Source organism: Hyperoodon ampullatus (assembly GCF_949752795.1).
Source record: "Hyperoodon ampullatus genome assembly, chromosome: 1".
NCBI classification, from domain to species: domain Eukaryota; kingdom Metazoa; phylum Chordata; class Mammalia; order Artiodactyla; family Ziphiidae; genus Hyperoodon; species Hyperoodon ampullatus.
Genome location: NC_136914.1, coordinates 128,110,323 through 128,136,790, shown reverse-complemented (window position 1 = coordinate 128,136,790; position 26,468 = coordinate 128,110,323). Strand labels below are relative to the sequence as shown.

The 26,468-nt window shown below is 53.7% G+C and overlaps 1 protein-coding gene across 1 annotated transcript in view; it reads left to right on the top strand.

The window, feature by feature from the left end:
* The window catches only part of SORCS2 (sortilin related VPS10 domain containing receptor 2), a gene marked incomplete at both ends in the record, with an annotated part of 488,460 nt that overhangs the window by 428,186 nt on the left and 33,806 nt on the right, over positions 1-26,468 (top strand). Inside the window, 4 exons of the mRNA XM_079717755.1 lie at positions 5,865-6,044; positions 10,980-11,126; positions 16,299-16,401; positions 22,905-22,981. Of these exons, the coding sequence (XP_079573881.1) occupies positions 5,865-6,044; positions 10,980-11,126; positions 16,299-16,401; positions 22,905-22,981 (507 nt within the window). The remainder of the gene's footprint in view (positions 1-5,864; positions 6,045-10,979; positions 11,127-16,298; positions 16,402-22,904; positions 22,982-26,468) is intronic.

Genomic DNA, 26,468 nt, shown 5'->3' with positions numbered 1-26,468 from the left:
GTGAAAACACAAATGATAAGAAAGCAAAACAGCCTTATTGTTTATATGGAGAAAGTCTGAGTCGTCTGGATAGGAGATCAAATCAGCCACAACATTCCCTTAAACCAAAGCCTAATCAGAGCAAGGCTGTAACTCTCTTCAATTCTATGAAGGCTGAGAGAGGTGAGGAAGCTGCAGAAGAAAGTTTGAAGCCAGCAGGGGTCAGTTCACGAGGTTTAAGGAAAGAAGCAACCTCCATGACATCAAAGTGCAAGGTGAAGCAGCAAGTGCTGATGTAGAATCTCCCATAGGTTATCCAAAAGATCCAGCTAAGATCATTAATGAAGGTGGATACACTAAACAACAGATTTTCAATGTAAACAAAAACCTTCCACTGGAAGAAGATACCATCTAGGACTTTCATAGATAGAGAGGAGAAGTCAGTGCCTGGCTTCAGAGCTTCAAAGGACAGGCTGACTCTCTTGTTAAGGGCTAATGCAGCTGGTGGCTTTAAGTTGAAGCCAGTACTCATTTACCATGCCCAAATTCTTAGAGCTCTTAAGAATTATGCTAAATCTACACTGCCTGTGTTCTGTAAATGGAACAAAGGCTGAATGACAGCACATCTGTTTACAACATGGTTTACTGCATATTTTAGGCCCACTGTTGAGACCTACTGCTCAGAAAAAGATTCCTTTCAAAATATTACTGCTCATTTGACAATGCAACTGGCCACCCAAGAGCTCTAATGGAGACATACAATGAGATTAACGTTGTTTTCATGTCTGCTAACACAATATCCATTCGGCAGCCCATGGATCAAGGGGTAATTTTGACTCTCAAGTCTTATGATTTAATACATGCATTTCATAAGGCTATAGCTGCTATAGACAGTGATTCCTCTGATGGATTTGAGCAGTCAATTGAAAACCTTCTGGAAAGGATACACCATCCTAAATGCCATTAAGAACATTTGTGATTCTTGGGAAGAGGTCAAAGTGTCAATATCAACAGGAGTTTGGAAGAAGTTGAGTCCAACCCTTATGGATGATGTTGAGGGGCTCAAGACTTCATGGAGAATGTCACTGCAGATGTGGTGGAAAGAGCAAGAGAACTAGAATTGGAAGTGGAGCCTAAAGATGGGACTGAATTGCTGCAACCTCGTGAGAAAACTTTAAGGAATGAGGAGGTGCTACTTATGGATGAGCAAAGAAAGTGGTTTCTTGAGATGGAATCTAGTCCTGGTGAAGATGCTGTGAAGATTCCTGAAATGACAACAAAGGATTTAGAATATTACATAAGCTTAGCTGGTAAAGCAGTGGCAGGGTTTGAGAGGATTGACTCCAATTTTGAAGGAAGTTCTACTGTGGATAAAATGCTATCAAACAGCACTGCTGCTACAGAGAAAGTGTTCATAAAAGGAAGGGTCAATTGTTGCAGCAAACTTCATTGTTGTCTTCTTTAAAGAAATTCCCACAGGCACCCCATCCTTCAGCACCCACCACCCTGGTCAGTGGGCAGCCATCAACATCGAGAGGCAAGACCCCCCACCAGCAAAAAGATTATGACTCACTGAAGGCTCAGATGATGGTCAGCATTTTTTAGCAATAAAGTACTTTTTAACTAAGGTGTGTACATTTCATAAGACATAATGCCATTGTACACTTAATCGACTACAGTATAGTGTAAAAATCACTTTGATATACACTGAGAAACCAGAAAATCTATGTGACTCACTTTATTGTGATATTTGCTTTATTGTGGTGGTCTGGAACTGAAAGCACAGTATCTCCAAGGTATGCCTGTACCAAAAAAATAGATAGAAAACATAAATGGAGCCAAAAAGAAATTCTGGAGCTAAAAGGAGCAATAATTGAAATGGAAACTCCACTAGAGAGATTCAAAAACAGATTTGAGCAGACAGAAGAAAGAGTCAGAGAACCTAAGATAAGACAACTGAAATTACAAAATCTGAGGAACAGAAAGAAAAAAGATTGAAGAAAAGTGAGCACCATCTAAGAGACCTGTGGGACACCATCAAGTGGACCAATACACGCATTCCATAATGCGTGTCCCAGAAGGAGAGGAGAGAGAGAAAGGAGCAGAAAAATTATTTGAAAAAATAGTGGCCCAAAACTTCCTTAAAATTGATGAAAGACATGACTGTAAATATCTTTAAAAGCTTGGTGAGCTCCAAGTAGTATAAACACTAAGAGTTCCACACAAAGACACATTATAATCAAACTGTAGAAAGACAAAGAAAGAATCTTGAAAGCAGCAAAAGAGAAGCCACTTGTCACATACAAGGGATCATCAGCAAGATTATAAGCAGATGTCTCATCAGAAACCTTGGAGGCCAGAAGGCAGTGAGTTGCTATATTCAAAGTGCTGAAAGAATTTGGTGAAGGTGTTCGTTCATTCGGCTGTTCCCTGGATTTTATGTAAAAATCTATGGGGAAATTTCCCCTATCATGCTTGCTAAAAATGTTTTTAAACTTTCCAAAGTTACTTCTTTAAAATGTTTTCACTACAACTAATGGAATAATGCAAATATATACCATTTCTACCCGCTTACCTCTCCATTCCTCCTTTCCATGACAATCTCACGTCTTCATTCCTCAGAGTAACTGTTGTAGGAACTCTTAGAGACATCTCAATATTCATTTTTCTTCTTCATCTTAGTTTAACAAACCCCAAATTTTAGCTGGTGCATTGCTTCCCAGCTAGGACTATATCTCCCAGCTTCCCTTGCAGCTACATGTGGTTGTTTCTAGAATCTGGTCAGTGAGATTAAGTGGAATTGTCGCATCTGGGAGAATTCTCAGAGTTCTCCTTTAAAGGCAAGCCTTTCTCTCCCTCTTTCCTCCCTCCCTCCTGTTGCCTTGCATGATGACAAGATGGCTGGAGCTCTAGCAATCATCTTGAACCATAAGGACATGGGCCATATCATGGGACAGTAGAATGGTGACCCAGAAGGAGCCTCTGTCCCTGGTGATTCCAGCTTCCACCCTGGAATGTCTATCTCTGGACTTCTTTTACATTCGTGAGAAATGAGTTTCTATCTCACTTGAGTCACTTTTTTTTTTCCAGTTTCTATTACTTACAATCAAACCTAATTCTACCTGATAACAAACATTGGCAACTCTGGTGTTTCTCTCCACGTATTTCTCTAGGCCATATAGCTATATATACATGCAAACACATATACATATGTGTAATTTTTTTAATGTCTTTTGTTTAAAAATGGAGTCAACAAATGTCTCTGCTTCTAACTTTTTTTAAAAAAGAATAATGTAAAGGCAAATTTAAGAAAAAAATTGCATATTATTTATCACTCTCTAATCAGCAAAGATTTTTAAAGGACTGTTTCAATGCATGAAGTAAAATGAGCGCCCTCTAGTCCTGCTGGTGGGGAAGGAACGTATACTCTCAGGACGATGATTGAACAACATGTAACAAGAGCTTTAAAAATGTTCCTACTCTCCGACGCAGCAATGTCCCTTCTTAGATTTATGTTGAGGAAATACAGAGATGCAGAGATCTATGTTTGGGAATGTTTATGACTGTCTTGCACATAACATTGGAGATGCTAAAAGCTCACTAGTGGGGAAATATTCAATGAAATACGGTACATCCACAAAAGGGAATACCATGCAGTCATAAAAGTGGTGTTTATAAATAATGTTAATGACAGGGGAAAATGCTCCCCATATAATGTGAAAAAGCAAGCTGCAAACCATACATGAAAAAGTATATGAATCCCACTTGGGAAAAAAAACAGAAGTAAACATTTTTAAATGCTAATGTCAGGTCTCTCTAGGGGTAGCACTACAGGAAACTTTTGCTCCTTTACACATTTTTCGTTGTTTCCCAGATTACAGTAAACATTTACTCAGGTGTGGGGGAGGCAAAGTCAGAATTAATGCAATAACAGTAAATACTGATTGCTTCTCGTGTGATTAATGCCGGGCACTGCATGAGCTCAGAAACTCGGGCCGATGGAAGGCTTTTTCCTGCTGAGGCCGCAGAATGACCAGTACCCCAATGGACACAGTGCAGCCTGGCCTGTGGCCAAGCATGGAGAAATAGGAGGGGAGGTGAGCGAGAGAAACAGAGATGACCTCACTTCCCAGGTTTCACAGGCATCTCTCAGAAGCCCTACCACCCTACTGTCCCATTTCACAGATTGGGACCGCCAGGCCTGTGACCCCTGACTCTGTAACCCCTCCTTGGCTGTGAGCTGCTTGGTCCACCCATGTCTGTGTGTTAGATTTACAGCCACGGACCAACGCCCCGCTCGTGCTGCAGGGTACTCCCTGGTTGGGAGGTGCATCACAGGTGTTTCACGGCACTGCATCCCTTTTCTGCAGAGCCCCTTCTTTTGGCTGCACAACTTGGGGCGGGGGTGGGAGCAGGCAGGAGGGGAAGGGGCCTTCACCAGCCTGTGCCCTGCCCAGGCAGCCTCTTCTTCTTGCAATTGAAGGTCTTGCTCGGCTAGACAGAATAAGGACCCAATCTGCTATTAGAGAAAGAGAAACTTTTCCTGTCTCTGTGCCCTAACATCAGGTGAGAAATGCAAAAGGAAGTGTACCTCCAAACTGCACCACCTGCAGTGGGCAGGACGGAGGGTTGTAGCCAGCCCCCTCCCTCTGCCATCCGTCTTCTGCTCCTGGATCTTGGCAGCTCTACTGCCAGAGGGGCAATAAAAGTCTCGGAGTGATAGAAGGCAAACAGTAGAGGCTGCAGAATAAGAGCTCCTTATGGTTTTGAAATGGGCCTGTTCAGATGCCTTTTCACATACCTCCCATGCAGTAGTTGGTGCTGCCTGGGAATGAAAAGAAAAACAAGAAAGTAAGGTTAGCCCTGGGTTTCTTCTTCTTCCTTTTTATTCAATTGGTTTTTTTTGTTTTTTTTTAAAATTCTGAATTGTAAAATCTGGCGCTGAAGCCCCAGACGGCTGCCCTGCCCACTCAGGTGCTGCCTGGCCTTCTGGTCCAGGTGGAACCCAGGCTCTGGGCCTTGGCCTTGGCTGCTCACCTGCTCAGGGCAGCCCCCCGCCTGCCTACTGGCCAGGCCCCTGCCCTCGGCTCCCATAGGGCCCTGGGCAGCCCGCTGCCCTGGGGGAGGGGGCCTTGTTGGCTGTGTGCCTGGTGGGGGCCAAGGGTGACGGTGGCCTGGCCAGGAGGAGCTGTGGGCAAAGGGCAGCTCCCGTAGCAGGCTGGTGATGCGGTCCTGGGCGTGAGGCTGGAGTGAATTAATCCATCCCTCCCACCAGCGTACGTTCCCAGAGGGCAGAGGCCAGTGGGGCTCCCTGGTGTAGCCCTGGGCCTAGAACAGTGCCTGGCACACAGTAGGTGCTTAATGAATACTTGTTGAATGAATGAACGACAGATGACCTGCCTGATCCTCAGGATGGCATGGGGGAGGGGCCCGGGAGGAGACGCCTCCCTGCCTCCCAGAGGTGATGGTCTGGGGTGCATTCTGATGGTCTGGGGGTGCATGGAGGAAAGCTCCCCCTCCTCGCTGCAGGGGCAGATGGGAGGAGGTGTCACTGCGCCCCACCCAGTGCCCGGGCATCCCTCCCCCCGCCCAGTATAGAGGGTGGGAACGTCATCCCCATTTCGGAGGTGGGAAAACGGAGGCCCAGGGAGGTAAAGGGACTTGGCCAAGGTCATAGAGCTGAGAGGGCAGAGCCAGGATGAAAATCTAGGTCAGCCTGACTCCAAGAGGTCTGTGGCCAAGCCCCTCACTCCCCAGGCCTGAGGCCTGCCCCGCCCCCAAGGCCTGCTCACCCCTCCCCCCGTTCCCCCTCCCCCGAGGCCAGCTTCCCTCTCCCGCTTGGGCCCCGAGCCCGCCTCTGACCCCGGCTCCCCCGCCGTCCCCAGGATCTGCAGGTCATCAGCACAGACGAGAGCCAGGTGTTCGTGGCCGTGCAGGAGTGGTACCAGACCGACACCTACAACCTCTACCAGTCGGACCTGCGCGGCGTACGCTACTCGCTGGTGCTGGGGGACGTGCGCAGCTCGCGCCAGGCGGAGGAGAGCGTGGTCATCGATATCCTCGAGGTGGGACCCTCAGTGCAGCCTGTGGTGGGCCAGGTGGCACCCCTGTCCCGGCTTCCCCCCCCTCCCCATCTCCACTGCTCCAACCCGGGGACCTGCCAAAATTCTGTCAAGGGCCAAATGTTTTAGACTGCCGGTCAAAAGGGTACAACGCAGGTACTTTTAGAACAGGAGAGAAAACTTGCTCTTTCTGATGAAATTCAAGTAACAGTAATGGAGTACCTTGTGATACAGTTCTGCTAATGAGAAGAATGGAATTGGGGGGGGATAACATTCTGCTGAGTTGGGGTTCAGGTTAGTGGTCCCCATCATCCACTCGATCACCATCTGTCATCTGTAAAGCCGTTCCTGCCCTGAACGCCACTGCATGAAACAGGCAGGTGACGGAAGTTGGGACCCTCCCCTGTCCATCTCCGGCCTCACGGCCTCCCCGGCCCCAGCCCTGGTCTCCTTGTCCCTCCCCTCTGTGTATCCCATGTCCGTCTGGCTGTCTCTTGCTCCCTCTGTCTCTCCCTTGGCCCTGCAGCTCCTCTCTCTGAGGTTGGGGGTTGAGGCCTCCCTGCCTGCAGTCCTCAGACCTCCCTGTGCCCTCCCTGGGGTCCCGCCCCCATCTGTGTCCCATTTAAGCCACTTGCTCTTGTCACGTGACACCAAGGGGCCGATCAGAGGCTCTGAACTGGGGCTTCCGGTTCCCACGCCGGGCTCCCTCCCCCAAGAAAACATCCACGCACCCTCCTGTACTTGGATTCCGCAAATGTCAATCCTTCACCCACCGTGGGCCCAGCCTGGACCTGGCCTTTCACGGTCACCTCCTCTGTTCTTGTCCACACCAGAGCCGGGCAGGGGGTCCCTCAGCCGCTTTACAGGTAAGGAACCTGAGGCTCAGACAGGGCAAGCCACCTGCCCAGGTAGACCAGAAGTCAGCAAAAAACCAGAAGCAGCCCAGGGGTGTCGGTCCAAGCTCCATCCATCTTCCTGGCTAGCACTCCCTCGGTAGGTCATTCACCCTTAAATTCCTCCCTCATGCCCTGGCCTCAGGGAGCCCCCAGCCAGTGGGCTCACCTGCAGGGGCCATGCGTTCTCGTAGTAAACGCCGGTGGCGGTCCTGCCAGGCTCTACTGTCCCTGCGGAGCTGGGGAGGGTGTCCCGTGGGTGGCGAGCCGAGCCTTGGGCATCAGTGCGGGTCAATCCAGGTGGGAGGCGTCTTCCTGGACAGAGCCAGAGCTGCAGCCTTCCTCTTTGAGTTGTCATCAGCTGAGCAGAACCAAGGGAGTAATGAATGTAATTATTTGTTTACAATGAGAACCCATTTGTCAGGGTTTACTTCCCGAGCTGGACAGCCTGTGGCTCACTGCTGCTTGCTGAAAGTTACACACAGGACAGGCGTGTAACTGACACGTAAGGAGGGCACCTCAGACAGGAGCGTCCACGGCCCACTGCGGGTATATGTAGCTCCTGTACCGCACGCCAGGCTCCAGGCCCTACCCCCGGGACACAAGGAGGAGTAGACCACCTCTCACAGGGCTCCGGACTCCACAGGAAGACCAGCTCCCACCTGGTGTGTCAGCCTCTAGAAGACACCATGAGGGGCAGTCGGCCAGCCCAGGGTGGAAGTCAGGGAGTACTTCCTGGAGGAAGGGGTGCAGACCGAATTGAGGCTGAGCAGAACTTAGCCAGCTGAGCAGCCAGGGAACAGTGATTCACGCCAAAGATCAGGCAGTGAGAGGCCGTGGGGATGGGAGGGAGTTCACAGTGGCCAGATCCAAAGCTGGGCCCCCTTGCAAGTGATTGTGCTTCTCTGAAATCCACTTAATGGGGATCACAGGTAGTGGTTACAAGCACAACTCTGGAGCCCCACTGCTGGGGTTCAAATCCCAGTTCTGGTATGTATTTGCTGTGTGACCTTAGGCACATTACTTAACCACTCTGTGCTTCAGTGTCCCCATTGCAAAATGAAGACGACAGTAGTACCTTCCTCAGAGGGTTGCTGTGTGAATTTGTTTCCGTTAAACACATACAGCAGCACCTGATGCCAACTCAGTGCTCAGCAGGCTCTCGACAGTTTTCACTGCAGGTGCCTTCTCTGTGGATTTGAGATAGTGCATGGGAGGGGCCTGGCCTAGAGGTTCTACACGTGCCCCAATTCCATTACTGTCATGGTTATCGTTCATCCAATGTCAGATCCAGGAAAAATGTCTTATCCCAGACGTCACAGGCAAATACTGCCCCGAGAGGCCTGAGCTTTCAAGGGCCTATGAGCTCTGACCTCTGCAGGATGGGTCCTGGTTCCAGACAAGACGGCAACCCTTTTCCGGGGGCCTCTTTGTGTTGGAGCTTGGGTTAGGAAGGGGGTTGAGGGGGCTTCCAGTCTTGTGCCCTGACCCTGAGGAACCCTGGCCACAGCTGGGAGACCGTCATTGTAGTGGGCTAAATGGGGGCCCACAAAAGCTACAGCCACATCGAATCCCTGGAACCTGTGACCATGAGTTAATTTGGAAAGAGGATCTTTGCAGCTGTCATTAACTGAAGGATCTTGAGATGAGCTCATGCTGGACCCTAAACCAATGACAAGTGTCCTGGTAAGGATCAGAAGAGGAGACACAGACACACAGGAAAGAGGGCCCTGTGAAGACAGAGCAGAGAGTGGGGTGATGTGGCCGCAGCCCAGGAACACCTGCAGCCACTTGAAGCTGGAAGACACAGGAAGGATCCTCCCTGAGAGACTTCAGAGGGAGGGCAGCCCTGCCAACGCCTTGATTTTGGACCTCTGGCTTCCAGACTGTGAGAGAACAAATTTCTGTTGTTTTAAGCCCTCCCTCCAGCCACCAGTTTGTGATGCTTTGTTACGGCAGCCCCCAGGAAGTGAGCACAGTCATGAAGAGGGCAGTTATGTGAAGTGGGCACATCAATACTGGGAGCCAGCACTCAGCTGATCACACCCTCCCCAGGGAAACTCGGCCTGTTACTACCTCTTCTGGGATGGGAGGGTCCATGTTATTTACTGCTGAGTGTTTTCATGGAGACCGGTCGGGATATAAAAGGGCGCTTTCCAAATAAAGCAAGCCATCACTGGGCAAATCAGCAACCTATCTGCCCCTAGGACATCAGGGGAGGCATCTAGACTCAGCACCGAGCAGGCCAGGTGCCCGCCCCCTGGTGATGACTCAGGTGAGCCAGAGACAGTGATGTCACCATGAGTGAGAGAAGGGGCTGTGGTCCTCCTGCCCCTGGGGCTGTCCCCCAGAAGGACCATCCCCTAATCCTCGTCTGTGGAGATGAGGGCCAGACCCCTGGTCTCCAACCCAGAGAGAAGCATCCTAGCAGAAGACACAGGCAAAGGGGGATTCAGGTTAGCAACTGGCAGATGGGAAGGTTTTCCAGAATTCTCTGTGAGGCCCACTGCAATCTCTAGGGTCCTCACATGTGGAATGAGGGGCAGAAAGGAAAGGCAGAAAAACACACAGAATCCTGGAAGAATGGCCAGGGAGATGCTGTACCGCTGGCTTTGAAGAAGCAGGAGGGGCCGCAAACCAAGCACCCCAGCACCTCTAGACACGGGGGAAAGGCAAGGACACGCGTCTCCCCCGGAGACACCAGTTGCTTGCAGCCCGATGGGACCTGTGTTGGACTTTCGGCCTCCAGAGCTATATAGCATGATCAATGTGTGTAGTTTAAGCCCCTCTGTCTGTTACCTGTTGTAGCAGCCACAGGAAGCTCATACACGGTTCACTGTGCGTCCGAACCTCTGGGATCCGCCCTGGCCTGCTCCCCACCTGTCAGACATTTGGCATGGAGGCTTAGGAAAGCACCAACCTCCTGGAGTCTGATAATTTAATGAGACGGACATTAATTCCCTTGCCCACCACGTAGAAGGCACTTAACAACTGTGTTTTATCACTCTCAGCCTAAGCATCACACTTGGCCATGGAACTTCAGGTAAATCCCACAACTCAGCCTCAGTTGCCTTGGCCTCATGCTATTTATAGAGCAGCAAAAGCTGCTTCGGTGCAGGGGACACAGGTTCGTGCCCCAGTCCGGGAGTATCCCACATGCTGCGGAGCGGCTAGGCCCGTAAGCCATGGCCACTGAGCCTGCACGTCCAGGGCCTGTGCTCCGCAACGGGAGAGGCCACAGCAGTGAGAGGCCCGCATACCGCAAAAACAAACAAACAAACAAACAAAAACAAAGCTGCTTCGGGCACACGGGGGCCCCGAGGAACTCAGACCACACCAGCGGGCCTCGGTTACTGGGGCCAAGTCTTCCGTGCCCAAGGAACTTGCCGAAAATGTTCATTTCTGTGGGACCAGGAGGTTGAACAATTGGGAATTGCTGATATCTGACCCTTTCTTGTGCGCGAACTCAGTAACCGATGATAGGATGTGTGTGTTCACTGCCCTGGCCCCTCAAGAAACCCTGAGAAAGGGGGCACAGGGGACTTCGACCCCCATCCAGGGCAGGCTGGAGCCGGCACGGACCCTGTCCTCACAGTCTGGCATCTGCATGTGGGGCTGAGCTGAGGCAGTCCCTGGAGGAAAGCCCAGAGCAATTCCATGGGTCCAGGCCCTGTGGGTCCACTGGGAGGGAGGCGAGGGGCTAGGGCTCTGAATCAGGAGCTCCAGCTAAAGACAGCGTGACCGAAATGCACAGGCACCTCGGGGACCCGGGCTCTGCTCGCCGTCCAACAGCCGGGGTCTGGATCTGGGAGGACAGCTCAGTGTTGTGAAATGCACTCAGAATTTGGGGTCAGACAGTACCGGCTCCCAGTCAAAGCTCAGGCCAGTGTCTCTGGTCCCTTTCCCCCACAGACCCACTTGCCTCCAGGGTGTATAGTCAGCTTCAGCTCTGGGCTGTTCTTGGGGTGAAATGAGGCCGTGCACACAGAGCTCTTAGCAAGGGGCTGGGCAGGCTTTTGTCATCCTTCTTGTACTTCTGTCCCAGGTCCGAGGGGTGAAAGGAGTCTTTCTGGCGAACCAAAAAGTTGACGGGAAGGTGGTGACGCTTATAACCTACAGCAAGGGCCGAGACTGGGATTACCTGAGGCCTCCCAGCACGGACATGAACGGGAAACCAACCAACTGCAAGCCTGTAAGTGCCCTGCTCACTGCATACACCTTCCCCGGGGTGGGCACTAGACGTTACCTCAGGCCCCAGGGGTCAGAGATGCTGATGTCTGAGAAGGGCCATCTGGGAGACATGAACCACCTATTTCTCTGGGTGTGGTGGAGAGGGCCACATGAAACTCCTTGCTTTACAGAAGAGTTAACTGGAAGTCAGAGAGGGGAGTGTATCAGTCAGCTCCTGTCACAACAACGCTGTGTAACAAGCCACCCCAAACAGCAATCACTCTTCTCGAGATCTGTGAGAGGCTGGGCTCGTTCATGCACCTGGGGGTTGGTCGATTTAGGAAGGGATCTAGTATCCTCCTCTGGGACCAGCCCAGGCACATTCTCAGGCAATAACAGAGGTGCAAGAGAGTGAGCAGAAACATTGCAAGAACATTGCAAGCCCGCTTGTGCATCTGTTAAGCCCTGTTGGCCAATGTCAAGGGCCAGGAAGTACACTCTGTGGAAGTGAGGGGCTGGATAAGTGAGGGGGAGCCAGGACACAGCCCAAATGTCATGAGCCCTAAGCCAGTCCAGCTATTCCAAGGGTGCCTTTCTACATGAATATGAGTATAGGCTGCCCCAGTGTCTTCACTGCCTTGAGGGTGGAGAGGGCTGGAATGCCCTTTTCTTCTTATTCAGTGAACTCCTACTGACACCTGAAAACCCTGTCTAGATATCCCCTCCACTGAGAAGGCTTCACTGGGCACACTTACTTCTATTTCCCCCTGGCTTCGATCGGAAGCCCCTCACAGTCAAGGACCCCCATCATTGCTGTGCCTCTGTAACTAGAAAGAATAACAGTGCCTATTTCACAGGGATAGTCATTCAACAAACACATAAGGGGACCTATATGTGCAAAGCACTGTTCTGGGTGTTGGGAATACATCAGTACACAAAATAGCAAACAATCCTGCCCTCTTGAGATCTGCCTGGATCTCTGCAGGGCCCCTGAAGATGGTAGGCACCCTGCCTGGACAGCCACTGACCACTCTCCAGGGCCAGGGTGGGGCTCTGTGCTCTCTGGGCAGAGCCTCAGCCTGGGCAGTGTCAGTCCCTCGCTCCCTGACCTCACCGACTAGGGGCCTGTGCTCGGCCTCTACGCAAGCCCCCCTCCCGCTAATAACGGGATAATAACACCTGTCGACCACCGGGGAGAATTAATCACCTGCCCCTTGTAAAAGCTCTTCTGAGAAAAAAATTGCTGTGAAAGGGCTAATTTTTGTATCATCATCGACAAAGGTAAGCCATATTAATCTGTCAAAGCAAGTTTTCGCTAAGAATAGATTCTTGTCTGCAATTATGCAGCTCAGCGAGGAGATAACCTTTCAAGATTTATGCCCTGGCCTTAAAATAATAAAAGTAGGGGTCAGCTGGTAAGTATGTGGCTGCAGGCAGGCACGCAGAGAGCCCGATGAGCACAGTGGACAGAGGACAAGTATCGGGACACCCAGCTGGGCACAAAAGACAGAAATCACAGCCTTGGCTGCGAGGCCCATTACCCTGTGTGTGCAGACCTGGCAGCAGCAGGTGGGGGGCATGCCGGGTGAGCAAGCGTGGCCCTTCTCCTGGGTTTCTTCTCTGTGTCCACTCAGCCACACAGCCTCCAACTGCACAGGGCAAGCTACACTTGAAGGTTTATTTCTCATCAGAAATGTGATTCCTGCTTATTGCAGAATACTTGGAAAAAGCAGAAATGTATAAAAAGGGGAATAAGTTACACCTGTAACCACGTCACCCAGAAGTAATGGTAATCGGGCATTTTTCTGGTCAATCCTTTGGCTTATATTCACGTTAAAAAGTCATCTTTGGGATCCTGACGTGTGTGTGATTTCTGAGTCTTCCATTTTTCTCTTAACTCTGGGTCATGAAGGTTTTCCCGAGCCATTTGACCAGCTCTCTGGCTGGGGAGATTTCCTTCCAGTGACAGGGAATAGATGAGTGTGGATCAGACCTGTTTTAGGATGAGAAATGGCCCTTGGAAGACGGTTTTGTATCTGTTGACATCTGGATTCAGAATGAAAACCCATTCGTTTTGCTGCCTGTGGCAACTCTTCTCAGCAACCGGACTGAGCTGAGCAGTGGGGTGTCCGGCAGGGACGGCTGACAGTGTGGCCCTCCAGCCCTCCGGCAGTCTTTGCTGGATGCCTTTTGGGAGCACCAGCCAGCTCCTGCATGGAGAGGGGCCGAGAAGGGGGAGCCTTGGAACGGTGTGGGCCTCCCAGCTTGGTCCGCGTCACATCCATCCAAGCCCTGCAGGTACCCGGGCCACCCCACCAGGACGAGGCATTCAGCACCGACTGCTCTGGCACCAGCCTGTCCTTGAGGTCTTCCCACCCTTGGCCTGGGTGTCCTCGGGGGACCCTGCCGTGTCTGACTGTACACCCCAAAAGCAGCCTGGCACTCAATGCTTCCCGTCCCATCACATGTGCAGGTGCCCAGTGCCCTGGGGGTCGGCCTCTCCAGGCCTGCCTGGCCTTCCACGCCCTTTATCAGCTCAGCTCAGTTGGCTGGGCCTTGCGTCAGCTTGTCAGATACCAGCAGAGCACCCGCTACAGCTCCAGGACCGGCTGGAAGACATCTGTGTGGCCCTCCATGGCGCCAAAGGGGACTGCAGCTCTGTCTGTGGGCCACTGCCGACCGCAGGGAACCCTGAGGAGTGTTCCACTTCCGGCCCCAACAGGCAACCAGCAGTCAGCACAGAGCAGCAGTGGGCTGGGGAGGGGGAGGGGCAGCCAGGTTCTATGAGCCACAGCCTCTGACTTGCTCTGTTCACTGCACACAGAGGCAGTGATATTGTGTGCACAGCGCATCAGGGAATGTGGAAAAGGCTAGTTGCAGCCTGGGGAGACCAGCCCAGAAGCTTGGCCACTCCAGGCCCCGCCTGGCCCCCCGGGACCTCTGGGGCACCAGAGCAGGGCCATGCCTGGGCCGGACCTTCTCAACCCGGGAGCGTGCCAGTGGGACACAGGAGGGCGGGCCACGTCCCTGCCGAGGGTCCTATTCCTCCTGCTGTAGAGCTTCCTTCTGCAGGTAGAGACTGGCCCTGCTCAGAGAGGCCACGGGCACCCCTCCCCCTGGACACGCCCTCCCCGCTAGTGCCTGGTCGTTGGATGGGTGAGGGGACCGAAGGGTGTCACCACAGGTATTAGGTCACCAACCTGCTTGTCAGCTGAAAGAAACCAGGAGAAATCCAGAAGGGGGGACAGCTGCACCTTCCACAGTGGGTCAAGTTTGTCCTGTTCAATCCAGGTGTTCCTGGATGGGAACTCTCCTCCGGGGTGATTCCGTGACCAGGCTCCCCGGTCCACAGAGCCCTGCCATCTTCAGCCTGGGGCTCCCCAGGCTGCCCCGGGGAGGGCCTCTAGCCTACCACGTCTGCTTCAGGAGGGGGCCTCTTTCAGCTCATTTTGCCACCTCTTATTTTGTTTGTTTTTAGTAGCTTGACTGAGGTACCAATCACATCCCATACAATTCACCCATTTAAAGTGTGCAATTCAGTGGTTTCTAGTATCTTCATGAGCTGTGCAACCACCACCGTAGTCCATTTTAGACTATTTTCATCACCTCAAAAGGAAACCCTGTACCCTTTAGTCACCACCCCCCATCTCCCATCCCACCCCCTGCCCTGAGCAACCACTAATCCACTTTCTGTCTCTATAGATTTCCCTGCTCTGGACATTTCCTGTCCGTGGAACCATACAGTATGTGATGCAACAAATACATTTTTATAAACTCTGGTACAGACAAATAGAGCCCATCTCCCACTGGATCGGGCCCTGGTGGCATCTGACCCAGATCCATATCCAACCTACTATCGGTTTTATTTTTAACTTCAGATAATCTGTATAAAACATACTCAGTTCATGGACCAGGAGAAAGTGTTAAAGAAACATAAACTGTAGAGAAAAACCATCTCTCGATGGATTTCGGTAGACAGTAGAATACAGCAATGACAGTGGAGCTCTGCAATGACCCTGGAGGTGTGGGTGACAGGCAGCCCCGGCTAATGGCTGGCGGGTCACTGCCCAGTGCCGTGTCCGGTGGCCTGGAGGGAGCTGTGCAGAAACCTTGGGCCTTGTCCCATGCCCTGTGGTCTCTTGGTCTATTGTGGATGTGACAGAGGGATTGTGGCCTTGAGTCACCGAGGCCAGGGGAGAGGAGACTCGGGAAGGTCAGTCCAGAGGACACATCATTCTCAGCTCGTCTGTTCCCCCGGGATCCCCCAGCCCCACCCAGGGGAGCTGGCTGTGGCCTCTGCCATCTCAACAGAGGGTGGGATGCAGGCAGCTGGGGTGGAGACAGATGAGGGATCTGGCAGCACCGGGCAGGAAACAGCTGGTGCTTCCTCATTCTGGGGGCTGCTGGCCCAGCTTGCCTGGAAGTACCAGACCCTCCACGGGGCTCAGAGCATGGACTTTGGAACCAGGCAGCCTCAGCCATGGTCCCAGCCCCACCACTGCCCTGGCAAGTTGCTTAAATGCACTCTGCCTCAGTTTCCCCATCAACGCAGCAGGGATGACAGTACAGATGTTGAGAGCATTCAGTGATGCACACCTTGTAAAGTACTGGCGCTGGCCCAGAGGCAGCCGAACAGCCCCGTGAGTTGCCGTTGGCCGTCTTAATACAACCAGTGTTTCTGCCCCTCCAGCCAGGGCACCAGCCGGGGCTGCGTCAAGGTTGCACTGATGCTCGTGAGTAAACTGGGCTCTAGCGTGCCCACCTTACCCCCTGCCTCTCCCATAGGGCTCAGGGCTCACGGGGTGTCCCGCAGCTGTCGCCTGATGCCCACCTAAGAGACCCCCAGTAAATGTTCTGGGCGGATGAATGAATGAATGAACGTGGGCATGGACCGTGCAGTCTCCCTCCCGGAGTCCCATTCTGCGGCCCAGCTCTGCACTCAGGAGCCACGTTGGGGAGCCCACCCTCCAGCACCCAGGCTGGGAGAACCCTCCACTGGTCCTGACCTGACAGCCTTCACCTGACTGTCAGCCTCCAAGCCTCCTGTCTGCCTTCCCCTGACCCCTCTGAAGCACTCCTGATCCCACCTTCACAGCCAAAAAGCCACAGGGCTGGATTCAACATCAGCCTTACTTTTCTCAGGTCACTTCTCCCTCCCAAGTGCTGACCATGGCTCCTTCTCTACCCCCCACAGCCGGACTGCCACCTGCACCTGCACCTGCGCTGGGCAGACAACCCCTACGTGTCAGGCACTGTGCACACCAAGGACACTGCCCCCGGCCTCATCATGGGTGCAGGTAAGAGGCTGCCATCACGGTCAGGAGCCATCACTGCCTGCAGGATGCTCCAATTTCAAGGATCTAACTTGATGGTCACGGGCCTGGGGCCATGGTGTATCCACTGGGGGCAGTGCCACAGCACCTCTAGGAAGTCAGCTCACCTGGCACATCACCCTGAGGGGTAATTGCGTAGCCCAGAGTGGGCACCTGATATGCATTGACTAAATGAAAGGTGGATGGGTGATGGATGGAAGGATGGATGGATGGATGGATGGATGGATGGAAGGAAGGATGGATGGATGGATAGATGGATGGGTGGGAGGATGGGTGAAAGGAAAATTGGATAGTTGAAAGAATGGATAGTCAGATGGCCCGATGGAAGAATGGATAACAAAATGGTGAATGAATACGTAGAAGGATGGATGGATGGGTGGATGGATAGATGGACGGGAGAACAACTTGCATCATGGTTGACTATTGGTCCCTAAAGAAGGTTCTAGTTTAGTGGGGAGAGAGAGACACATATACAACTAACATAAGGGGAAACAAAAGAAGTATACATTGTGATTGTGTCTGTCTACCCCATTAAACTAGAACCTTCTTCAGGGATCACTAAATGTATGCCGATCTAATAAAACTCTAAAATAAGGTTTATGTGAGTTAGAAGAATCATTCCAAATAAAATCACATGTTTTACAAGTCCATTGCCAGGTAGCGGCTGGCATCTGGTTTTCCTTTTACCCATCAGAGTGGGGACAGCCTCACCAGCTCTCAGAAGCTAAGTCCAGGGAAGGGTCCCTGACGCCATGGAGACAAAGGCGGGGAGGGCAGGACCGTGTCCATCGTGTCCACAGTTGCTACGGTGGCCCTTTCTCCCTGGCCAGCCCCTGAGCTCTTCTAATCACCATGACAACCCTGAGACGTCAGTACCCCTACTTTATGGAGGAGGAAACGAGCACAAGGAGAGGGAAGACTTGCCCGCAGCTTGCAAGGTTCCATCAGGAAGCTTGAGACCCACCCCAGGCTCCTCAGGGAAGGGAAGCCCCAGCCCCAGGAGGGGCTGCTGTGCCCCTTGAACCTGCAGAAGGCAAGGCTCTGGGGCGGGCCCATCAGGCCCGCCACTCATCTGGGCTGTGGAACGGCCAGGCTGAGGCTCTGCACAGCCAGGGTGCAGATGGGGCGAGTGGCAGTCGGAGAGACAGTGTATCTGCCCATCACACAGGGGGAACCACCAAGGCCTGGGCCGGGTCTCACAGCTTCCTGAATCAGGGCCTCCCTCCCTCTGTCTACTCCAGCACCATCTGTGACCCGGAGGATTTGCGCCCCAGACCCTGAGCTGGATGACACATCCGCCCCTTCAGCAGACGTATCCCAGCACTGAGGCCCGGGCCTGGCTGTGTGTGAGAGGGTGAATGAATGAATGAATGAATGAGTGAATGAGTGTATGAATAAATGAGTGGCCATGCTGAGATGGCAGGAATGGCCTTCCAGGCAGAGGCGGGAACGGGTTTTTCAGAACGACCGAATCAGAGCCCATGAAGGGGCCAGGAGGTGAGATCCCCTGTCCACTCTGTGGGCCTCTGATGGCGGGAGACCCTGGTTATCCGAGGGGCGTCTCACGTTATTCTGGAGAGGGTGGCTTTCCAGTAGGGGAGCGAGCGACACAACCAGACAGAGAAGACTGCAAGTAAAACCTTTCATCTTCTGAGCGTCCTTCTGTTCATCTACGGCCCTGGGGGTCTTAGTCAATGACTGTGATTGGGGCGGGGTCTGCCCGCTTCAATGATGGACGTGCGTCAATCAATGAAAAATCACACATCAGCCTCGATTTCAGTGCAGCTCATGGGGCTCCAGGTCCCATGCAGGGACAGGCTGGCTCGCCCATGTTGGGCACCCCCTGTCTTGTGGACTCTATTCCCTGGACCTGAGGGCGATGGTGTATTTTTTTTTAAACATCTTTATTGGAGTATAATTGCTTTACAATGGTGTGTTAGTTTCTGCTGTATCACAAAGTGAATCAGCTATACGTATATATATATCCCCATATCCCCTCCCTCTTGCGTCTCCCTCCCACCCTCCCTATCCCACCTGGCATGGACATATATACACTACCAAATGTAAAATAGATAGCTAGTGGGAAGCAGCCGCATCGCACAGGGAGATCAGCTCAATGGTGTATTTAAAATGCATGTTCGTGAGGGGTTGAAACCCCAAATTCTTGTCCAAAGTACAAAAGACGGAATTTCAAATGTTTCCACCGCTCAAAGGCCTTGAAAGCTCTGGACGACCATTCCAGCCCCCCAGGGATGCTGTGAGGAGCTGCAGGAAGTTCACTTCATTGTATGCAAGTCACACGGAGAACAGCGAGTGGAGGGTGTGAGCTGGCAGCCTCCCTCCCTCTCACTGTCCCCGGCAAGGGCAGGATGCTACATTTATATTTCATTCTGCTGCTTTTTCATCTCGCCGTGGCTTTTCTGAGATGGATCCATCCGTGCAATGTAGGCCAATTAAGGTGTAAGTGTTTTACATCCTCCACTCCAGCCCTGAGCGTCTGCTGGGAACAGAGGGGAAGGTGGAATGAGCTGGGCTCCCTCGGGCACCGCCGCAGCCGCTGAGCAGGGACCAGTTTCCCACTAGCAGCCCCCACAGTGGGCTGGACAATGTGGCAGGAGCAATGGGGCCACGTGACGGCCTGTGCCTGGCTGAGCTTCCCGAGGCAGCCATGGGCGATGGCTGCCTGTTTCCAGGGAGTCTCTCTCCTGATCTCCCCGCCATCCATCCCTCATTCCACCCTGAGGCAGGCAGGTGGGAGTTACAAGCCCCAGGTTCTACCGCCTCCAGCTGCTGGGCCTTGGGCATTTACTGGACCCTCTGAACCTCAGTTTCCTCACCTGCAAAAAGAGGATGAAACCTCCATCATAAGGCTGATTTGGGGATCAGGTAGAAAGCATCAACACCAGGTGTGTTTCCACAGGTGGCCCTGTCATTTGAACAGTGGCTGGACACCACTGCCCTTGTGCCAGGCTGCATGCCAGGGCCCTTCTACTGGGGACCTGCCCTCCGGTTCGGCGGACAGAGGCCAGACCCACAGATGGATGTAGAAAATGGAGCCATGAATCCAATGAGGAAGGGAAAAGGATGGTTCAAGAAGCAAAGACCGGAACTCGAGCTTCTAACTGCCAGGGTCTAGAAACAGCCATAGTGAACCCAGAAATAAACCCAGCGGGCTGAGACTGCCAGCTGGAATGTTCTTCCTGACTGGGCGTGTCAAGGGGATGTGTCCTGCAGAGGTAGCAAATCACAGACGGATGGTTGAGACAGAGGGCGCCGGGCCCAATTCTGACTTGGGCCTTTCTGAGCTCTTGCTCTGGGGCTCTACACCTCCCTGAGCCTCAGTTTCTTCATCTATGAAATGAGGATAATCATCTCGGACTTGGGGGCACTGAAAGGTCTGATTCAGGTCGAAGGCCCTCCCTGCCCCAATGCCCTGCACCCGTCCTGGGCCACCACGCAGCACACGCTGCTTCAGGCTCCTCATCCGGACGTGAATCCTCAGGACCACACAGAGCACAGGCTGCAAACGCTTCCCGGACGCTGGCTCTGATAGTCACATGGCTGAAAAAACCTTGAGGGGCCGTGACGGGGAGCTCGGAGCACCCCCGCCCGCTCTGTGCCAGGAAGACCCCCGGGGCTCCCAGGAGGAGCCCTGCCTCCCAGCCCTCCTGCAGGGTCCCTTCCTCTGTGACTCAGCCAGTCGGGGACCCATCAACCCCATCAATCAATCTCATCAATCCCAGGTGAGAGGCCGAGGGGCGTGAGCAGGTCAAGAGCTGACCTGAGGCCCATCAGCCAGCCGGGGGTCACTCGGGCCCTCTGGAGCTGGGGACTTGGCAGCAACCAGAGGACCCGAGGGGCGGTCCCCTTGCTCCTGTTCCAGCTGCCGCAGGGCTCTGCCACGTTGGGGGCCACAGTGAGGGGTCCAGGCCACCTTCCCCCTCTGCCAGCTGTGGGCTGGGGTGGATCTTGTGCTGTCGCTTTGCTCTGTTCTGGCCCTGAGGCCTGAGCCACTCTGAAACCTGAAGATCGAGGAAGCAGGGAGAGGAAATGCACATTCAGTGAGCGCTTACTGTATACCAGGCCCTGAGAGCACAGAAGCGGGGTGGAGGGGTCGGGCTGTCGGGGGAGGAGGCCCAAGGAGACCCCAGAACAGCCCAGAGGGGACGTAGAGGGAGGCCTTTCTTAGTCTCATCCCCAGGCCTCAGTTTCCCCTCTGTAAAGTGAGGGCACCAGCCCCCGTGTTCCTGCAGAGCCTCCCACTCTGGTGGCCTGTGGATGCGTTCTGTGAATTTCCCCTTAATTTTCCCCGGTGCCTGTTAGGTGACTGGCAGCCTGACAGCCTTGGTAGACGGAACAAGGAAAACAGATTGCGTCACTTAAAAGACAGACATCGCACCCCTGAAATCACCGACTGCAAATTTGCCTGGGAAGTTGAGCTGACGCCGCATCCTTTGCTGCACGGCTTCTGTATTTGATGCGTGGGTCCTGGCGTCTCTGCTGGCATCTGGAAGGAGGGGGGGATAAAGGGCTCCCCTTCCTTCCTCTCCCCCGCCCAGCTGTTGCGTTCACTCACTCATCTCCCTCTTTTCATTCAGCAGCCTTTCCTCAGCACCTTTTGGTGGCCGGGCGGGTAGAAGGGAACCCAGCTCAGCAGCTGACCCTCCGCCCCACCTCCCCTGACTGACCTCGCCTCCCACCTCCATGCTGTCGCCAAGGCCGGTCCCTCTGCCTGGCACACCTGCCCCTTGCCCTTGGCCAGTGGCATTTGTCTTTTGAGGCACAGTGCAGAGGTCACTTCCTGCGGGAACCTCTCCTTGATGCCCCTCCTGCATGGGTCCGTTAGCTTTCCCTTCTCTGCTTTCACAGTTTCCTGGACTCGCAGGCATCCTGGCTCTGTGCACAGCTGCAGGGCATCCTTCTTCCCCGGCTAGGTTGAGAGCTCCCTGGAAGCAGGCACATGGTTACTCAGCTTGGATTCCCCACGGCTCAGCACAAGGCTGGGCAGAGAGCAGGCACTCAGCAAATGCTGATGAATGAGTGCAGCAGTGGGTGAGTGGGTGGAATTGATGAAAAAGAGACAGATGTGTGGATGGATGGATGGTGGATGGATGGATGGATGGATGATAAATTAATGAAGGATGGAGGGATGGTGGGTGGATGGATGGATGGATGGATGGATGGATGGATGGATGGAAGCTTTGGTGGTTGGTTGGACCTCAAAAAAGGCAGGCACACAAACCCTCTGCCAGTCTACTTGAACTCACTTTGCCTCATCTATTTGAGGATAATCCATCTCCTTTGGGATTTTCCAGTGACATCTAAACTTGGCTCTGGAAGAGAGACTTCTGACAGCACCACATGAATAAGTCTCCAAAGTGCAAGTGGTGCACAAGTTGCCCAGGTCAGGGGCTCCAGGAGAGAGTCCAGAACGGCTTCAGTGTCCTCATAACAGGTCCCCTTCATCCTGGAAGCTCAGGCCCCTGGTCCTTGCCATCATCATGTGGTCACAGCAGAAACCTGCCCAATCTGACCCATCAGAAAATCTCACTGTCCGAGACCCTTCCGAGGAGGCTGTTTAGGGCCATCCAGCCCAGCTCAGAGACCACTGAGATTGTCCCACAGCTGCGTCCTCTAGGTGGCCACCGTTCTTTCTGTAGGGGTCCACTTAGGCTCAGTTTCCTATCTGTAAGCTGGAGTCACCTTGAATGCTAAGTGGGGATTCTTCCCCCTCTGGCAGCAGCCCCAGGATTAAGTCCCAGCCCCTCAGAGTGGCCTTCAAGGCTGGTGACCCACCTGCCAGGCTGGTATGGGTTCAAGTGAACCACGAACAAGGAGGAGCCTCCTGGCTGCCCAGCTGGTTTGGTGCCTACCTCACCATCCTCCCAAACATCCCCTCAACATATATTTAATGAGCACCTACTTTGTGCTCACCCTGCCTCTTACCTGGACTGCTCTGGACTGCCCTGGACCTGCCTCTGGCCTCCCCTGCACCCGGCCCCCAGGGGGCCTCCAGATGCAAGCCCAGCCATGTCTAGCCGCAGTTTAAAGCCCATCAGGGGCTGCCGTGTCCCCACATTGCCCACATAGCCAGCATCCTCTCTAGCCTGTCCCTGACCCCCACTCCATGCTTTTTATTCCTGAATCATACTCGTCACCATGGGTCCCCCTGAAGTCCCCAAGCTCTGCCTGCACCTGGGCTCAGCCGGAGCTGCCTGAGGCTGGCTTTCTCTGGGCAAAGTTCATCTTTTACTGCTCAGACTAGGACCCGTAGTGGTGACAGCAGGCCCATCATTATACAAGGAGGGCAGAGAGGGGCATCCGCCGGGTGGCTTTGGTGCTGGGAGGTGTAGACCCAGAGCACATCAAACACCAACCTTGTTTGGGGATCTGGCTGCACTCAGACCTTGGTAAGGGGGAGAGTGGCCGATCCTAAGAGCAACCCTGCCACTTTGCTTCTGGACCAGGTAACCTGGGCTCCCAGCTGGTGGAATATAAAGAAGAAATGTACATCACATCAGACTGTGGGCACACCTGGAGGCAGGTAAGGTGGCAGGGAGGGGCCTGGAGCCCACCATGCTCACTCCGCCGAGGCTCCTGGGAGAGCCTGTTCTCTCATCCCCTCCCTCCCAGAGGAGTTCTGAGACACGCTTCTTCATCTTCCCCTACCTGAGGGGCTGCACACAGCTCCTTTTAGCAGATGTTACATCACCATCTGTGAAAAGAGAGCCCAGGCCAGGCTGCCCCCACCGCTGCTGTTCTTTCAGCAGGCACTGCTGGAGAATTCCAGATCTGACGCATCTTCCCACGGTCAGACAGGTTACCGTGAACATCGAAGTGATGGGGATCAATGCCAGGGACGGGCTGGAGGTGCTTTCCGGCAGGAAGCCACACGGGGACTCAGAAGCTTGGCTGAGCCCAAAGGCCAGGAAGTGGGGGCCCCGAGGACAACCTCCGGGTTCCTGGCAGGGGCAGCTGCTGAGTGGATGGCACAGACTTGGGAGAGAAAGAGAAAATAGGGAAGAGCAGGTTTTGGGGGGCCACGGAGAGTCTGGGTGGGACCTCCTGGGACACATCCATGGGATGATGGATGTGTGGCCCGAGAAAAGAAAAAGCAGGAAAGGGAGAAGAAACAGGAGAAAGCAGTGATGCAGGGAACGGCCCCCAGCACTGGGGGTCACACTGTGAGGACCCCTCCCTGCTATGCCCACATGCGGCTCAAATTCTCAGACTGGAGGGCGGGATGCTGCAGGCCAGTGGGCGTCACGCAGAGCAGGGCGGGTAGGGAGCAAAGGCTGACGGTCCAGAGCCCTGTGCAGTCAGGCAGCCCAGGAGCCGAACCCACGCGCTCCGCCCTAGGAGAGGCCCCATCTCCCTCTACGCTTGCTATTTCTTTCCAGCAAAAAAAAAAGCCTCATCTGGTCTGCCAGCTTCATGGAGTGACAGTTTCTACTTTAACTGCTTAAGAAAATGCATTAAATTTTCGTGTGCATCTCCTCTTTCGGTGGATGTAAGAAGCTCTGTTTTCAGGTCAATTTTTTGCACCCCTGAGTATCCCACTTAGAGCCCCCTGCCCAGGTACCACTCTGGACAAATATGTTAACCCCCAAAGTGTGAAGCTCACCTGTACCCTGGGTTTAAAGCCCTGGTGTTTTTTAATAATATGCAAGAAACAAGGAATTTTGAAAAGGGCCCAAGAGATTTATTGTGTTATAATATTCCTATTTCACTAAAACTAGTGAAACATGTCTAAACTTTCTTAAAGGTCACCACCTGTCCACTTATCAGAGAAATCCCCCCCCTGCTTCCGGCTTGTTAGACTTAATAGACCAGGTGAAACAGAAGAGAAAGGTATTCACGGTGGCCACTTTTGTCAAGCAATTTGCTTAGACTTCAAACTTGGGAACTTGTCAGAATTAAATGGGAGAATGTCTGTTCAAGATTGAGCTGAGGTACCCATTTCTTCCCCAGTGATGGGGGAGGGGTGGGGGAATGGGGGGCTCGAGTGCCTGGCAGAGGAGCGGGGGATGCCCATGTGTGTGCGTGCGTGTCAGAGGGAAGGCGTTTACTGGTGGGGGGCAGTAGGCAGAGGCTAGGGTGGCACAAAGGCCAGACGACCAGGTGAGCTCAGGCCGGTTTGTCAAGGATGCAATGAGCTGTCTCTACAGGAAAACTCTTAGAATGTGAATTACAAATAACACTGTGCATGATGCTTAAGGGATGTATCATTTTATTTTATTTTATTTTATTTATTTTTTGGTGGGGAGATTTATCATTTTAAAAACATGACTTCCCTGGAATGATCAAAAAATAGCCAGAACACATTTAAGGAGCCCCCTCTAGAACTCAGGGTGTGGGAGAGAAAGGATTGGGGGTCCCCTGCCTAGGCAATGGTCAAGGCACAGAAAACCATAGCAACGGATGTACAAAGACCCTGTGATCCAGTGGTGGGTGTTGGAGCCCCCTTGTTCCTGAGTCCCAAGCTAACGAGAGTGGAATTGCCCGTGGGGGTCTGCTGGGATGGCTGGGAGGCACCCCATCTCCTCAGTGGATGGACAGGACAAACGCCCCCCTGCCTGTCCTTGCGGGAGGAGGGTGCAAATGATGTGGGGTCTGAGTGCAAGTGAGGGTTGTGCACACGTTCGGGGCCACGCCCCGGAGCTAAATCCTGCTTGGGAGCAATCCAAGGACCCACTTCCGGCTTACCTTTCACTATACCAACCCTGCGGATCTCCCCAGGAAAGGAAGCGGGTTAGGCCCCCAGTGGAGTGGGAAGGAGGGCTCCCACCGGGCGGGTGGGCAGAGGCCTCTGCAAGTTCAAAGGCAGAGACGGATGTGCTTGCGGCATGCAGTGTGCCTCTAGGACCATGTTAGGGACCCAGCGTGGTTTCCACCACCCTGCCTGGCAGCCCGGAGGTCCCAGGAGGGAGCCTAGCTTCTCCTTGAATAACCCCCAGGACAGAGAGCTCACTATTTCCTGGAGGAGAAGACTGTCTGCTTGCTGCACCTCCCCCTCCCCCCTCAGCGTCCCTCCCCCAGTGAAGCTTCTAAAAGGGGAATCTGCTCTCCCCACTCCCCAAGCAAACCTCGGGTGTCCCCAACCACCTACGGCAGGGAGGAAGTCCCAACCATCAGCTGACCCACGAGCCCTGCTGCCCGGCCCATCCACGGGCCTCTCCACCTGCCCGCAGTTCCAGCCCCAGCAAGCGGCTCGTGCCTCGCCCGATGCGCTGTGACCCGCCCCCCCAACCCCGGGGTGCCCGCTGGCTCAGGTCTCGAGTTTAACGGGAGCACATCATTCACCCCCAGAACACGGGCTGGGAGCCCTGTACTGTGGCAGAACCTGGGCTGGGCAGAGAGGGTGGGTTCGATGGGCTGCTTGTTGTTGGAATCCGAGTGGGCGAGTCACTGGGTGGAGGTGGTCTGTCTCCTTGCAGGGGGCGGGGGGTGTTTCCCTGGGCTATGAATTTCTGGAGCGTTAAGCTTTCATTTCTACCTCTGGATCCCAGGACCCAGACAGAGGACCTGAAACACTGGGTGTGTCTGACGGGTGGAGAGACGAGGAGGGGAATTGTGCAAAGTTCTTCCCCACAGCACCTAAGTCCACATGACGTCACCTCCCTCATCCAGGAGGTGCTCTCCGGGTTAGTGTAGCCGCAGGCAGCACACGCATCCAGAGTGCCACCCAGAGCACCTGCCAGAGCTTAGGACACCCAGGCCCAGGGACTCCTCTGACCCCGGCAGGTGCGGCCATGGAATCTGGGGGGAGGGAGATGCAGGGGTGGATCCGGGAGGCCCCAAGCTAGTGCTCTGGGCCCTCACCCCACCCTGCGACCTCGTCACTCGCAGGACACAGATCCTCCTCCTGCTGAGAATGTCCTGCTCGTGGTGACAGCGGCTCCTGGTGGATGCGGCAGGCGGTCCATCAGAGACCTGGGGTCTACCCTAGCGCTGCCAGTTGCTAGCTATGTGGTTGCAGGCAAGTTGCTGTGTGTCTCTGAGCCTCTGGTCTCTCTTTGGAAAATGGGGAG